Raw genomic sequence first — 15,405 nt, 5'->3', positions numbered from 1 at the left:
TTCCAGGTCGGTGATGTACAGTACATGTGAATGATGTACCTGATGATTCTGGTATAAGTGACCTCAAATAATTGTACAGAGAAACAGAAAGCACAGGCTTTTGAATCAGATTATTATGCTGAAACACTACATGTAGAAGATGAGAATATAGAGAAATTTCGAGGGAAAATCTAGTGAAGAAAAAGTGTGAAGAAGTCAGTTGAAGTCATAAATATTGGCATTAATAAAAAGGAAAAGGTCCCATTTTATATTAGGTGACCTTAACTACTATGTACTTACATAAAAAAATAAGTACAATGAACTCTGTTCATATTGTAGCCTATTGCAAAACACTTTTGCTGCTATTGAGGTAGGATACGGGTAAGGTTAGTGACAGGTTTGGTGGTATGGGTAAGTTTAATGGTGAGTTAAGGTGTAAGGGATGGGTCAACAGTGTAATTAAAAATGTATTTACAGAAATTACAGATGTAATTACATGCAGGTATTTTTAAAATATAAGTACAATGTAAAAACATGTATAGTTGCAATTGAAATTATTCAGCCCCCTTGACCTGCAAGATATTTTGCTGCAGAGAATAAAGTTTGGTGAAAATAATTCAACAAATGCATCAGTACTGAAAAACAATGGCTCTAAACGTTCATGTTCAAAATGATTCAACCCCCAAAAGTAAAATTTGGTACAGAATCTTTAATTGCTTTAATTCCTGACCTGCTACTAAAAAAGAATCCATGATGTACTTCATACGGTCATGATTTCCACTTCCTGCTACAGTAAAACAACCCCATAACAGGACTAGCCCACCTCCATGTTTGAGGATTGACATGGTGTTCTTTTGCTAAAAAGCTTTACCTTTTTTTCACCAGACATACCACTGATCCATCACTCCATAAAACATTCTTCCAGAACTTCACAAGTATATCCAAATGAATTTTAGCAATTTTAGCAAGTCTGTTTTTTTCTTTTTGGGTCAAGAGTGGCATTCGGCAAGATGTCTCAACATGAAGGCCATACTTGTCTGGTATTCATCTTATACTCTGCATTGAAATGTTCCTCCTTTTGCTGGGTCATCTTTCAAGTCTTTGGCTGTACATTGCAGGTTTTTCTCAGTTGCTCAGATCAAACATTTTATAATATTGTGCTTTTTTTGTTCAACACCCTCAAAGGTTTTCTGGTACATCACACTTAAAACTAAAGAGGCTGAGCCTCTAGGAACTTTTAATGTCTTGGAAGTCTTCATGTAGCCTTAGACTTTCTAATATAATAAAACTATTTCTTCTCTATAGATTTTGTGAGAGCATTGTTGACTTTGCTACTCAACTCCAGCACATGCACGGGCTAAACGCATGTATGTGTAACAGCCCAAGCTAATTCAGTTTTTTTTTTAAACAGAGTTTCTAAAGGGTAAAGTGTGTTTTAAGACAATTTTGTTCCCTACTATAAAAATTAGTGACTTAAAAACAGCAATGTTGAATCAGGGTTGAACAATTATGACAAATCCTATAACTCAAAAACATTACATTATATATTGACATTATCACTTTTAATATAAATACAATGCGAACTTCAGTGCAATTTTTATAAAGTACTGCAGTCTCTGAGGAGTTGAATAATTTTGATTGCAACTGTATGTACTCAGTAAGTGCAATGCATCAACTGATTCATTTAAATGCAAGTGCATAGTAGTTAAGGCCACCTAATATAAAATGGAACAATGGGAGAATTATGTAATGGACACTTTCTGTAGATTCAAACAGACAAATACTTTTTTTGTGTGTTTTTCTTAAAGCTAAATTTTGGTAAACGTATGTGGTCTTTGTATTTAATGGAGCAAATAAACCAGTGTAAAATGAATGAATATCAGTGTGCTAAAGAAGGACAAGTGCTATTTATCCCTTGTACTATGTTAACTTTCTAGATATAATCATCTGATATTAAATAATACAATACAACTAACCAAAAATCAAACTACTTAAAAACAAATGTAATTAAAGTTTGATTTTGAGCATGTGTGCTAGAGCACAGCATTAACAACAGAAAGATCAAGGGTTAGATCCCCCCCAAAAATTCATATGCATGAACTATTTGGGTCTGTTCACTTTAACCATGAAATTTGTGGGTCAAACATCAGAATCATAATAGAGATTTTGTATGCACAATCTACAACAAAATTTTGTTGGCATGTAAAAGACCATAACTGAGAAATATTCATATACAATTACATATTCAAATACAACTTTAAGTAAAAACAACCAAAGTAAACCAGTATTTTCGACAGTTTGACCAGCAACATAATGATTCCCCATTCTGTAAACATTCATCACACTGCATTCTACTATTCCTCTCCTTTGTGCAAACATAGAGATGATTTGTTTTGGGTGATCATTCAAAAATTTAGTTGTGCATGCAATCTACTTGCCTTTTTCAAGACTAATGACTGATTTCAGGAAAGGAACAAACAAAACTCCATTCACTAGCCTCTCAGCATAATATCTGAATTACATGTACCATAACAAGTAATGCATAATGCTGGGAATTTTGCCAAATAAGAGATTTGTATGACACGGACAATTCAGTATGTTTGATGGACAAAAGCTGGCTATTTGGCCTGTCAGTCTGTCATAAGGTCAATTAGCAGCCATCATTAGATAATCATGTATTTCTAGAACTCATTGAGTCAGTGATGAAGAAAGGATCCAAGAGTGAATTTGTTGCAGAAAACAGTTCTGTAGCCATCCACGTCGATTCAGACACAGGCACTGACTGGCACAGACTTGCGCTGGTGATGGTCAGGAAGCGCTTTCTTCTTCCTCTGCCTCTTTTCTTCACTGTAAAAACAAACAACATGCAGTTTTATTTACAGCCACCTCAGAAACAAGGTCATTACTGCTTCAATGGGCTCCTCCAATTAACTAAACAACCATTATTTCCAGACATGTCCATCATAATTACACTCTCGTACATGACACAGGCAGATGAATATTCTATTCTAGCTTCATCTCTCTCTCGTTCTGCCTGGCTTCGGCTTCTTCCTACCTCTGCTTTTGATTGCTGAGACCACTGAAGATCTGACCACTCTTGAGTGGAAGATGAAAGGTCAAAGGCTACCGTCGAATTCTACGGCATGTTCCCCAGTTATAATGAGCGCTCTCATTCTTGAACATTTCATCAAGGTTTTTAGTCGAGCCTCGTGCTCTCTGTGGAAAACAAATCCAGCTTATTAGCCAAATGTGTATCTCTTTTTTGCGCCGTGTCTCTGTGGCTGCATGCAAATTTCACCCTTTATTTAAGGAGAAAATCACCGTTCCTTGTATTCCCCGAACTCTTCACCGTCTGCGTCAGACAGCTTAGCATATACAATGGGCTTGTCGGCGACTTCGGCGGCATGGCTAATGCGAGACCTTTTGCGCTGCTTAATTCCGGAAGGATAAACAGGCTCGCGCATGCAAAATTATTCAAACACAGATAATTAACCGGGGAAACAATCAGCTGTATGAATAATAATCCGCAGTGGTAGACATTATAACTTTTGAGCATGAGAATAAGATGGATGTGGGTACCTTGGGCATGAGCTTATCAAATAAAGCTTGGTAAATGTACCCTGAATGAAATGAGTCAATCATTTTAATGTGCGAGAGAAGCCCTGAGGAGAACAAATAAGCAATCACTACATCACGCAGGGCGAGCAAATGAACCTGCTGCACAATTAGGCAGGGTCACATTCTGCGAGGGCTGCGAGCACTCCATGTGCTAATGAGCTCTGTGCGTGTCAGGGAAAGGGGGATGGAGGGAGCGAGAGAGATGGAGAGAGACAGTTACCGCCTGAATAAAGAGCCTACAACCACAGCACTTACGCTGGAATAGATAGCGCTTCATTAAGGACACTTTCACACCAAAGCTTTCGGTGCCATTTGACGTCAGAGTCCGATTCATTTTGTTATAAACAGATACCGAGTTCTCTTCAAAAGGTGGTCTGGGGTGCAAATTATTTGAGCTCAGGTGCGGTTCACAGTCGGTAGGAACACAAGACGTCACAAGTCACGGAAGTGAGCTACTTATGCAAGTGGTGTTATAGGTGTTTAAAGATTCCGTGCTAAATGAAAACATGAAGAAAAATGGAAGAAAAATTGTGTTTGATGACGCCAGCATACATGGAATTTGAAATCAAAAGAATAATTTGAAAAGAGACAGGGATAGAGGTGATGTCAGATTCAGACCAAGATAATGAACAAAAGCCTGGTGTAAAATGTATGATTTTGGCAGCATTTGTTGTGTTTGAAACAAACTTTGAGAATTTCAAAAGATTTCTTTATCGTAAGGCGGTCTTTGACCACTTATTTGCAAATATTATTTAATTTGCCACAAATGCACATTGTATATACACAGCTGACTTTAGAGCCTTTCAGCATGCACAAATAGTCAGAAAAGCCTACAACCACAGCACTTACACACTTTCACAAGACAGCTTTTCATGTCATTTGATGTCAAAATTCAGCTCATTTGGTCATACAAAGCAACCAGGTCTATAGACAAAAAAATTGAGTAAAGAGCTACTGAGCCACTGGCTCCTAAAACAAACAAACTTAGGTGCCAATAGTGATGGGTTGTTCTTCAACGATTCGTTCATTTTGAACGAATCTTTAATGTGACTCGGGACGAACGAGTTGTCTCGGGGAGTGATTCGTTCAGTCGCGCATGCGCAACATCCTATTAGGTTCTGTGCTGGAATTAGTTCACCTGTTTCGAGTCTTCCGGTTTTTGAAGTTGTTCGTCATCTCATGGATGATGAACGAACGACTTGAACCCGAAGACTCGAGACATGAACTAATCAATTACTCATAGGACTGTCACATGATGAACGAACGACTCAAACCCGAAAACTTGTCAGATAGACTAAAGACCCAGGTAAACAATGAATTAATCATTGTAGCATTATAGCATTATGGTTTTGTCCTGTTTGTAGTGGGATCAACGTTTGTGTAAGCAGTAGATGTGTCAGGGAAGTAACACGTAACATTTTTATTATATTTTGCTAAAATGAACGAAATGACTCTACAAAAGATTTGTTCATTTTGCTGAACGAGACTCAAAAGTCAGAGTCGGTAAAATGATCCGAACCTCCCATCACTAGGCGCCAAATAACTGTTTTAAGTACCACAGAATTTTTTTTTTTTTGTAACACTTTAGCATTTCAGTCATACTGTCATGTGTTTGTGTCTCATCTTGTCTTGAATTTATCAGCATTTTAATCCAGTAAACCATGTAGATGGTCCTGGCAACTAAGGTTCACTTAAAGTGGGAATGAAATGTCTTTTCCAACTTGAAAACTATATACAGTCACAAAAAATTGTTTATTACACAGAATCTGTGCCAATATCATGGACCATAAGCATCACTGAGTGTACAGTTTGGGTTTCTTCTTAATGCATCCTATAAATGTTGTCATATGTCTTTTACACATCCAGTCGTTTTTTTCTTCATTAGTAAAATGCAATAGGAAATGTTGAATTTTATCTTTAGCTTCTTGCATGCTTTCTTATCATGTAGGCAACAGGTTAAGTAAAAATATTAATATGCAATAACGCATAAATGAAATCTTTATAATTATTTTTCTAGCTGACTTATGAGCTTATGGGCGTTTAATGGTTATTCTGAGGTAAATATATTGTTACGTGGCATTGTTTACAAGCTTCACAGGTTTTCCGCAGTTTGAAACACTGAATGAGCGATTACATGAGACATTTTAGTACACTGTACTGAAGGCTCTCTAATAATACAGCCAACTTTTGACGTAAATTCATGTTAATTTCATACTATAGTAGTAAAGAGAAAAATATAATGGGTTCACTTGCCGCTTGAACTGAGGCGCTAAAGCAGACGCACCTGCTGCGTTTTAAGAGCGCCAAAACCGTATTGTTTGAATTTGCCATGATTTTAAAGCTGATACTTTGTTTATTAAAAAGTAACTGAGCTTATTTGATTACTGGATGGCAAGTGCACTACAAATAATATGAAGTCCCCAAAATTCCTGTTTCTAAACCATGAGCCTCTTGACACTCAGGAGTTCACATGACATCGTTTTCATTAAAAATTTTAAATTTTTGTATGTTTTGGCTGTTCTTTTCCATGACAACAGTGTTTTTGGGGCCTGAAAATGCAAACTTTTGAAAACAAATTTCAAAGTGGAAGGTTTCTTTATGTAAACTATGAAAAGGTGAATTTGTGAAAACAATGATGACGTGAATGTGTATTGTGCATTCATTCTATAGGAATGTGTATGCACAGTACTACTTTAGTGCCAGCTACTGGTCAAGCCTGAATAATACTGCATTTTTAGTCATTTTTGAGATCTGTGTGAACAGCGATTGTTCTAAAAATGTTGTCATCTGTTAAACTTTTCAGTTTTTAGAACAATTGTTGTTGTTCAAACGTACCCTCAGGCTTTTTTTCTTTTCCAGCATGGAATGACAGTTGGCAAAATGCTTAGAGGGGCTGACTAAATTTTGTGTGGTACCATTTCAATTTTGCATGTCAGTGTGGATGTTATGACATGACTGATCTCAATTATGACCAAACTATTGCACAGTCTGACATAAACGTTGATGTCGCACAGTCAGGCTTTTAACCAAGATATTACCCAGGTCACATTGTACAATGTGACAAGCAACAGTCATAAGAGACAAAAAACACATCGCAAGTGTGAAAACAAACTAAAAGTCAGGCTGATATTAAGATAAAGAGTCCGAGATGACGTGCAGCAGATGCACATGACTCCGGACGAGCTGTTGGCAAAACGCTGACAGACAGCTGGTAATAAGGGCAGTTAGCAGCAGACAAACACTCAGGTACGCCAGCCTTACCACGAGCCAACCGAACAGGCCCCATGGCGCAGGCTTTCAAAGCAAAGTCAAAGTTATTAAGTATTCAATCATATAAAAGGGAGAGGAAGGCGTGAAAGGTTGCGGACCAAAGCACTTTTGCTCCAGTGCATTAAGAGGCTATGCAGCCGCTCCAAGTCTGCGTGAAAAGAAATAGATTGCCTCCCCAGAAGATGCCAGCTTCCCTGTAACCCCCTCCTTTTTTTCTCTTTAATAACTGCAATCTGCTGTGAAAATCTAATCCCAAGTACCATTTACGCTGCACCCAGATAACTTCTGCTTGGAAAAGCGTACAATATGAATATTTCATTCCCTGATATCCAAATAAACATGGCAGGCTTTCCATCAATCAGAGGACGTTGCAAGTGAACTGGAAAGTGGAAATTGCTAATGAATAGCAAGGTTTGGGGGGGAAAGCATGTCTTGTAAGAGCATCTCTGTTTTATTTCTCTTCAAAAATGTATACATTAGTTAAAAAAAAAAAGCGCAGAGTGCAGTGGTAAACATCCCTCCCGATGATCTTGATCAAGGCCTGCCATTAAACATGGCCATGTGTGCCCTCCTCCGCAGCGGTACAGACACGACCACCGCTTTCTGATGGAACGACGGAGGCTATTATAAGTTATTTATCACAACAAATCAAGCAGTCATACTATTCTGTATTCACTAACAGCTGAATCTACTCAACCAAAGCATCAAGCCCCTTCTTCTTGGAAGAGTCCATCCATATACATGCTGCCTCGAATCGGGCTGTATGTCAGGTCTCAGCAGATTTGTAAGGCCACACCTGGCCTAAGAGCTCTAGTAATGACACTTAATGAAAGCTGGGAATCCATGCATGTAGAAGAAGCCCTGCCTGTCATAAATAAACCACAAGCCTACAAGCCATTTCCTCTCCTATCTGTTTATTTGTATTTACTTTGTCCTGAAGGTACTTGGGGTGTCCTAGAAGAACATTAGCTGAGCTTTACTTTGCTATCAGAATTCAGCAAATGGGCAGCGTGCCTGTTGTTTGTCCTTTCTACTGGTTTCTCATCTATTAACAAAAATGTACATGCACACTTAAAGGGTTATTTCTCCCAAAAATAAAAATTCCGGCTGAACGCCTGGTCCTGCGCCAGCAGCATCACACGCATGTGTCATGGTACTCTCGTGAATGGCAGAGCAGATGGGCACGAGAGAAAAGAAATTGCTGAATAAAGTCTTCGTTTTTGTTATCTTTGTGCACAGAAAGTATTCTCACAGCTTTATAATATTGAGATTGAACCACTGATGTCACATGGACTATTTTAAAGATCTCCTTGCTATCTTTCTGGGTGGTAGCTGCGTTGCTGTCTATGCAGGATCAGGAAGCTCTCTTATTTTATCAAAAGTATCTTAATTTTTTTTTCCGAAGATGAACGGAGGTTCTACATGTTTGGAACAACACGAGGGTGAGTAATTAATGACATAATTTTCATTTTTGGGTGAGCTAATGACATTTTATCATTATTTACTCACCCTCATGTTGTTACAAACCTGTACATTTTTAAATAATATCCAGGCCCCTCTTTTCAGTATTTATAATTAAATATTTCCAATTAATCAAATAGAATTTAAAGGCAATTAACATGTCAAAAAACACCTTAATAAAACCTACATAAAAGTGGTTCATGATGTTATGAGAGTGTTCACAATGAAGAAAAATAAAATTCTTGTAACAGTTTCAAACACTTAGAAATCAGAGATGTATATAGATAAGTAACATGTTTTTGTTCATTGGAATAAAGCTGAAATAAATAAATATATATACACACACACACAAACAAAATGAATAAAATAATAATAAAAAAAGTACAAAAAAAAGCACAAAACAAAATTACTAAAACTAAAAGAAAAATTTATATAAAATATTACATATATATATTAGGGCTGGCAAACAATTAATCAAAATAAAAGTTTTTTATTTTAAAAGTTTGCCTAATATATGTGTGTGTACTGTGTGTATATATAAATACACTAATTAATGTATATATTAAAGAAAATAACTTGTAAATAATTCTTCAATATATACATGAATGTGTTTTTATTTTTATATACATAATACTGCCAGCCCTATATTTTATATATATATATATATATATATATATATATATATATATATATATATATATATATATACACACATACACACACATACATACATACATCCTTTTTTTTGTTCAAGGCAATGAGGTTTAGAACAACATGAGGGTTAGTAAATAATGGCAGAATTATCAATTTTGGGTGAACCGTTTCTTAAAGTGCCCTATTACGAATTATAAAAGGTTCATATTTTGGACTCTCCAACAACAGGTTGACATGCATGCAAGGTCAATGATGATGGTGATTGGTCTGATGACCCAGTCTGTTGTGATTGGTCTATTGCATTATCTGTCGGAAATGGAACACCCATCACCATTATATTAAACACACAAACAGCCATGGTATATGCATTAGCCCAATGCAGAAACGTACTGATAAAGCACTGCAGTTTGTACATCAACGTATTGCTCTTTTCTTTATCAGAACTCCAAGTAATAACAAAGACAAACATCTACCATTCATCGACACACTTCTAGGAAATTGTAAACAAACAGATATTGCTGTTAGCCGGTTAGCCAGAGACCTTCAAGCTGTTCGATGCGAACACAACACACAAATACGTACTAAATATATATTTTGCATGCTACAGAGTAACAATTGTTTTACTCCACTTTCAGAATAAAAATGTCACCCAAGATATTCATGTCTTTCTTTCATTAGTCGCAAAGAAATAACATTTTTTTCAGGAAAACATTCCAAGATTTTTCTCCATATAGTGGACTTCAGTGGTGCCTAACTGACTGAAGGGTAAAAATGCAGTTTCAATGCAGCTTCTAAGGGCTCTTATCTAGTGAAACGATCTGTTATTTTCTTAAAAAAATGAATATTTATACACTTTTTAACCACAAGTGCTTGTCTTGTCTAGCTCTGCGATGCGCATGCATATTCTGCACTCTGTTTCAGACAGTTAGGGTATGTTGAAAGGTATATCTCATTTTCTCCTCCAACTTCAAAATCGTCCTACATCGCTGTTTTTCACCCTGTTTTGTAAAGGGTATTTGTCCCTCCTTGCACGTTGACTTTGTAAACACTTGGGTCGGTACTTCTGCAGCAATTTAGGACGATTTTGAAGTTGGAGGAGGAAATGAGATGGGAGTTTTTCGACATGCCCTAACTGTACCCCAACAGATGCACCCTCACAGCGTCTTCTCGACATGATGCTATAAAAGAATCTGCTACAGTTTTCCCAGGTCTGTGTGAGCAACAAGTGGGCAATATGCTAATGTTTCATGTTGACGTCAACAAGATCAGTTTTAAAAATGACTCATTTACATGACTCGGAATCAACTTTCTTTTGAACTTTATACACTGAGCACTTTCAGATTTACAACTTTGCAGGATGTTTTCATTTGCTTAGAGCTGTGTTACACCCTGCATGAAAATCCATAATAGTGGCATTTTAAAAAATGCACTATGCGTTATTAGTCAAGACTTCTACCAGATGCTTCATCGGCTCTTTGACTTTTCTTTGAATAAAACTTCTGAAATACTATAACTCCGTAAAGTCAAACCCTGAGCGGGTCTCTGACTCTCTTGCTCCTTCTACATCATCAATAATGGAATAAGGTGGCATGTGGAGCAGGTCCTGGACCTTCTGAACAAACAGGGAGGAGAATGGATTCAACCCTGCAGGACGGGCTCATCAGCACGGTCAACAACGCCTGAATGATTGGGTTCAGAGCGGCAGCTCCAGCCCTCGGCCTCTGCTATGCCAAAAGTTCTCCAATCATCTCTAAACTTCTCCTTTCCAATTTCACAAGTGTGAATCAGATCAGACCCCATTACGGAGGATAAGCCTGTACCTACAGCGCGGGATCATTCCGCGGCGAGAGGACAGGCGCTCCAGAATGAGATGGCTAATGGTGACATGGACCTTCAACTGTGGTTATAGGACACCTTTTCTCTGCATCTGATAGAAATACCAACCTAATCACAACAAAGACGGTCTCGCTGATGTTATGCATGAGTACGGGATAACAGAGAATAGAGGAAGAGAGAAAAAATAATAAGACAGGGAGAGGTATAATAGGAAATGGCCAGCACTGGGTCATTCAGGAATTATAAGAGGAGAAGAAGAAAGATCAAACTGGACAGGCGATTCGAGGCAAAACCTGCATATAAGACCTGTTTACATAGAAGATCGAGGCTACGGCCTGTTCCCCACAGAGGTGAATGTTAATATTCACTCAGTGATGTTGGTAACTATGAGGAGAGTGCTGTGGTTATCAAGAAACACAAATTAGAAAAGAACATTATCAAAATATATTACAAAGAATACAAAAATACAGGGTCACTGACATAAAATATATTTTATGTTTTCTGCAGAGTGGCATGCTATACTCAGTCTGCAAGGATTTGAAACAGTATTTTGTAATTTATATTTGCTAATTAAAGTTTAAATTTGCTAATTAATTTGAAGGCTACATGGATTATTTGTATTCATATTCAGTAAAAACACACAGGACCATGTAAGATAAAAATGCAAAAATGTGACTAAAATGGTGATGAATTACAAGAGACAATTTACAAGTCAGTAGAAAATCAAAATTAATTTTCCTAACTTTTCTTACTGGTCTTATTGCGAGGTAATATTTTTTTAATGCTTTTGAATGTTTTGGAAGCCTCTTGTGCTAAATTTATTTGATCAAAAATACAGTAAAAATTACAATGTAAAAAAACTATTTGCTTTTTAATACAGTTTAAAATCATTTTAATCCTGAATTTTAATGCTGAATTTTTAGCATCAGTCTTCAGTGTCACATGATCCTCAAGAAATCATTCTAATATGAATGAAATCAGAAACACTTCTCATTTGTTGAAAACAGTTGTGCTGCTAAATATTTTTGTGGAAATCATGATAATTTTTTGATGAATTAAAAGAGCAGCATTTATTTGGAATAAAAATCTTTTGTAGTATTATAAATGTCTTTACTGTCATTTTTGAGCAATTTAATTATTAAAAAAATAATAATATTAATAGTAAATAAAATAAGAATTATATAAATAAATAAATTGTACAGCCTCCAAACTTTTGAACAGTATTTTATTTTCTTTCTTTAACTTTTTAAAATCTCTAAACAAAATGTCATGACTTGCTCTTCCTGTGATATGACCAGTTGCATTTAGGTCTGCCTCGATTTCTGTATGCAATAATGAGTTTTCACAGTCCGATCAGTAACTGATTAAGTGCTGCCCATTTCACTGTGAAATAAGTCACAATACACTAGTAAAGTCAGTCATAACTTGTGGTTCATGCCGACTTCAATATAAAAATTGATGCTGATAAAATAAATATCTATAGATGTGTGTTTTAGAGGCTATGCGCTGGAGTGTGTGTTACCTTCAGTCGCTCTGCTTCCATTTTCTCTTTATCCAGCTCTGCTTTCAGCCTCCTGATTTCCCCCTGTAAACCCTTGACATTCTCCTGAAGGTGACTGCATGAAGACAGGACAAACATTACAGCCTAATCCCATTTCACACAAGTGCACCCTCTCAGCGTATCTTTGCATGCACATTCCCTGCTACTTGGACCTAAAATCCATGTTTGTACACACTCCAAGCTGAGAGGAGCGGAAACAGCTTTGGACAGGGTGAGCGGGGCTTACTCTCTCTCAGCTGTCAGGTGGATGATCTTCCTGCTCTGGTCTTTGATCTTGAGTGCCAGTTTCTCATTAGTGTGCCTGGAGTGGAGCAGGGGCAGAGATAATGGGCTGCAGTGAGGAAGCTGCGAGCTGCTGTCACAATGAACCATGATGCTGAATGATAATGATACAGCCATTATAACACTGCCTCTCTCTGGATGCAGAAGTTCTGATGCACCACAGACACTTTTTTAGACTTTGTAAATCTATATGCTGATTCCAACAAGAAGCATGCACTGAAACATGCGATACAGTGTGAGATACGCAATGTAGTAAAAAGTCACATTTGATGTTATGTAACTGAAAACACTCAGCCAGATGGTCCTTATTGCAAAAGGGTGATCACGTAGGTAAAAAGGGGAAAAGGGGTTTATTTTGGAATAATGACTGACTGACTGCATATTATGCTGTTAATTACACAGCTACTTATAAAATACAAAATATAAACATAAATTAACATGAAGCATTGAAGTGAGGTAAAATTACATTGTTATATGTGAACCTGAACTTAAATAGCACGGGTATATTTGTAGCAATAGCCAACAAAACATGGGTCAAAATTATCGATTTTTCTTTTATGCCAAAAATCATTAGGATATTAAGTAAAGATCATGTTCCATGAAGATATTTTGTAAATTTCCTACTGTAAATATATCAAAGCGTTAATTTGTGATTAGCAAAATGCATTGCTAAGAACTTAATTTGGACAACTTTAAATATTTTAATATTTAATAACTTAAGATTTTTTTTGCACTCTCAAAATTCAGAATTTCAAATAGTTATATCTCGGCAAAATATTGCCATATCCCAACAAACCATACATCAGTGGAAAGTATTCAATGATGTATAAACCTCAGCTTCCAAAAATTGACCCTTATGACTGGTTTTGTGGTCCAGGGTCACATATTTAGCACAGCTAAACTAGATTTTTAACTTGTAAATAAATATTTTTGGAGTATGTTTTTAGTATATACTACTTTATTCTTTCTACTTCAAAATTTCATGTTTAACTCAATGTGTTAAGTAGTAAATTTGATTGTTTCAAAGTAAAACCATTTTTTAGAGAAGAAATTGGCTGCCTGAGACCAATGATATTTTAGTATTATTTATATATTATTATTGCATTAATATTTTCAAATCAGGTTGATTTTTTATATATATATATATATATATATATATATTTATTTTATTTTTTTATATATATATTTTTTATATATTATATATATATTATTTAACTTAAATTAAACTAAATAAAAATGAGAAATGTTACTATCTTAAATAAAATAATATTCAGTTAGGCTATCATTTCAGTTAATGTTTAATATATACACTACCAGTCAAAAGTTTTTGAACAGTAAGATTTGTAATGTTTTTTAAAGACATCATCTGCTCACCAAGCCTGCATTTACTTGACATAAAGTACAGCAAGAACTGTAAAATTTCAAATATTTTTCCTAAAATAACTGTTTTCTATTTGAATATATTTTAAAATGTAATTTATTCATGTGATTTTAAAGCTGAATTTTTAGCATCATTTACTCCAGGCACATGACCCATCAGAAATCATTCTAATATTCTGATTTGCTGCTCAAAAAACATTTATTATTATTATTTTTCACTTTCTGAATAGAAAGTTCAGAAGATTAGCATTTATCTGAAATAGAAATATAATTGTAACATTATAAATGTCTTTATCATTAATTTAAAGCATCCTCGCTAAATAAAAAAAAAAGTATTAATTTTCATAATTTCTTTCCCCCCAAATATTTTCAATTATAAATTGACCCTTATAACTGGTTTTGTGATCCAGGGTCACATATGAAGATGGAGTGATACAAGACATAAACTAACACAGCTACACTATAAAAATTAACGTTTGACATATATACTACTTTATTTTTTTCTACTTCAGAATGTGATGTTTAATTCAATGTGTTACTTGCCATTACCATTATTTGTTAAATTTACTAGTGAAGCAGAAATCATAGACCATTTTTATTTTTTAGTGAAGAAATTGTCAGACTGAGACCAATGATATTTTAGTATTATTTATATATTATTATAGCATTAATATTTTCAAATCACATTGATTTTATATTTTGTTTTAGTCATTTTATGTGATGCATTATTTGTAAATACTTCTATTAAGCTCTGTTTCTATTTTCAGTTTTGGTAATTTTAGTACTTTTTTCTTTTTAAGGCAACATTTCTAATTTTCATATCATTATATTTTTAAGTGTAATCTGTAAGCTTTTCGTCTAATATTTATATTTAATTTCAACTTTTTTTTTAACCAACGAAAATTACTTTTAATATTTAATATATAAAATTTTAGTTAACAATAATGACACTGCCTAGGATGATTAATTTTGGAGTTTTGCTGTCATTATCCAAAAGTATTTGCACATAGAATGCAGTAATTGACCAATCAGAATCAAGTATTCAATCAGCTGTGTTTAGCTTTCTATACTTGCAAAAAAATAAATAAATACTGTCAATATAATACCATGGTACTACATACCAATGATTACATATCCAAAATGTTACTGAATGCAGCAGAAGACAACAAGTCTTACTTTTGCTCCTTCACCCATTGGTTCACATTGGTCACGACGAGCTCGCTTTCCCTGTGAAGTCGAGAGCTGTCACTCCGTGCATCTCCTAAACACTGCCGCAAAACGTCCGCCTCACACACAGCTGTGCTGTATTTCTGATTAACAGTGTCTATCTGTGAGAGCAAAGCCTCAACCTGCACAGGAAGAGA

At 35.4% G+C, this 15,405-nt stretch overlaps 1 protein-coding gene across 1 annotated transcript in view; it reads right to left on the bottom strand.

The window, feature by feature from the left end:
• Positions 1 to 737: 737 nt before the first annotated feature.
• The window catches only part of LOC127168516 (trichohyalin), a 170,632-nt gene continuing 155,964 nt past the window's right edge, over positions 738 to 15,405 (bottom strand). Inside the window, exons 30-33 of the mRNA XM_051115454.1 lie at positions 15,218 to 15,390; positions 12,606 to 12,755; positions 12,341 to 12,434; positions 738 to 2,826 (exon numbers count right to left, since the gene is read on the bottom strand). Of these exons, the coding sequence (XP_050971411.1) occupies positions 2,824 to 2,826; positions 12,341 to 12,434; positions 12,606 to 12,755; positions 15,218 to 15,390 (420 nt within the window). The 3' untranslated portion in view covers positions 738 to 2,823. The remainder of the gene's footprint in view (positions 2,827 to 12,340; positions 12,435 to 12,605; positions 12,756 to 15,217; positions 15,391 to 15,405) is intronic.

This window comes from Labeo rohita, chromosome 7, assembly GCF_022985175.1.
Source record: "Labeo rohita strain BAU-BD-2019 chromosome 7, IGBB_LRoh.1.0, whole genome shotgun sequence".
Lineage (NCBI taxonomy): Eukaryota > Metazoa > Chordata > Actinopteri > Cypriniformes > Cyprinidae > Labeo > Labeo rohita.
The sequence above is the reverse complement of the archived record's forward strand: the minus strand, read 5'-3'. Positions and strand labels throughout refer to the sequence as shown.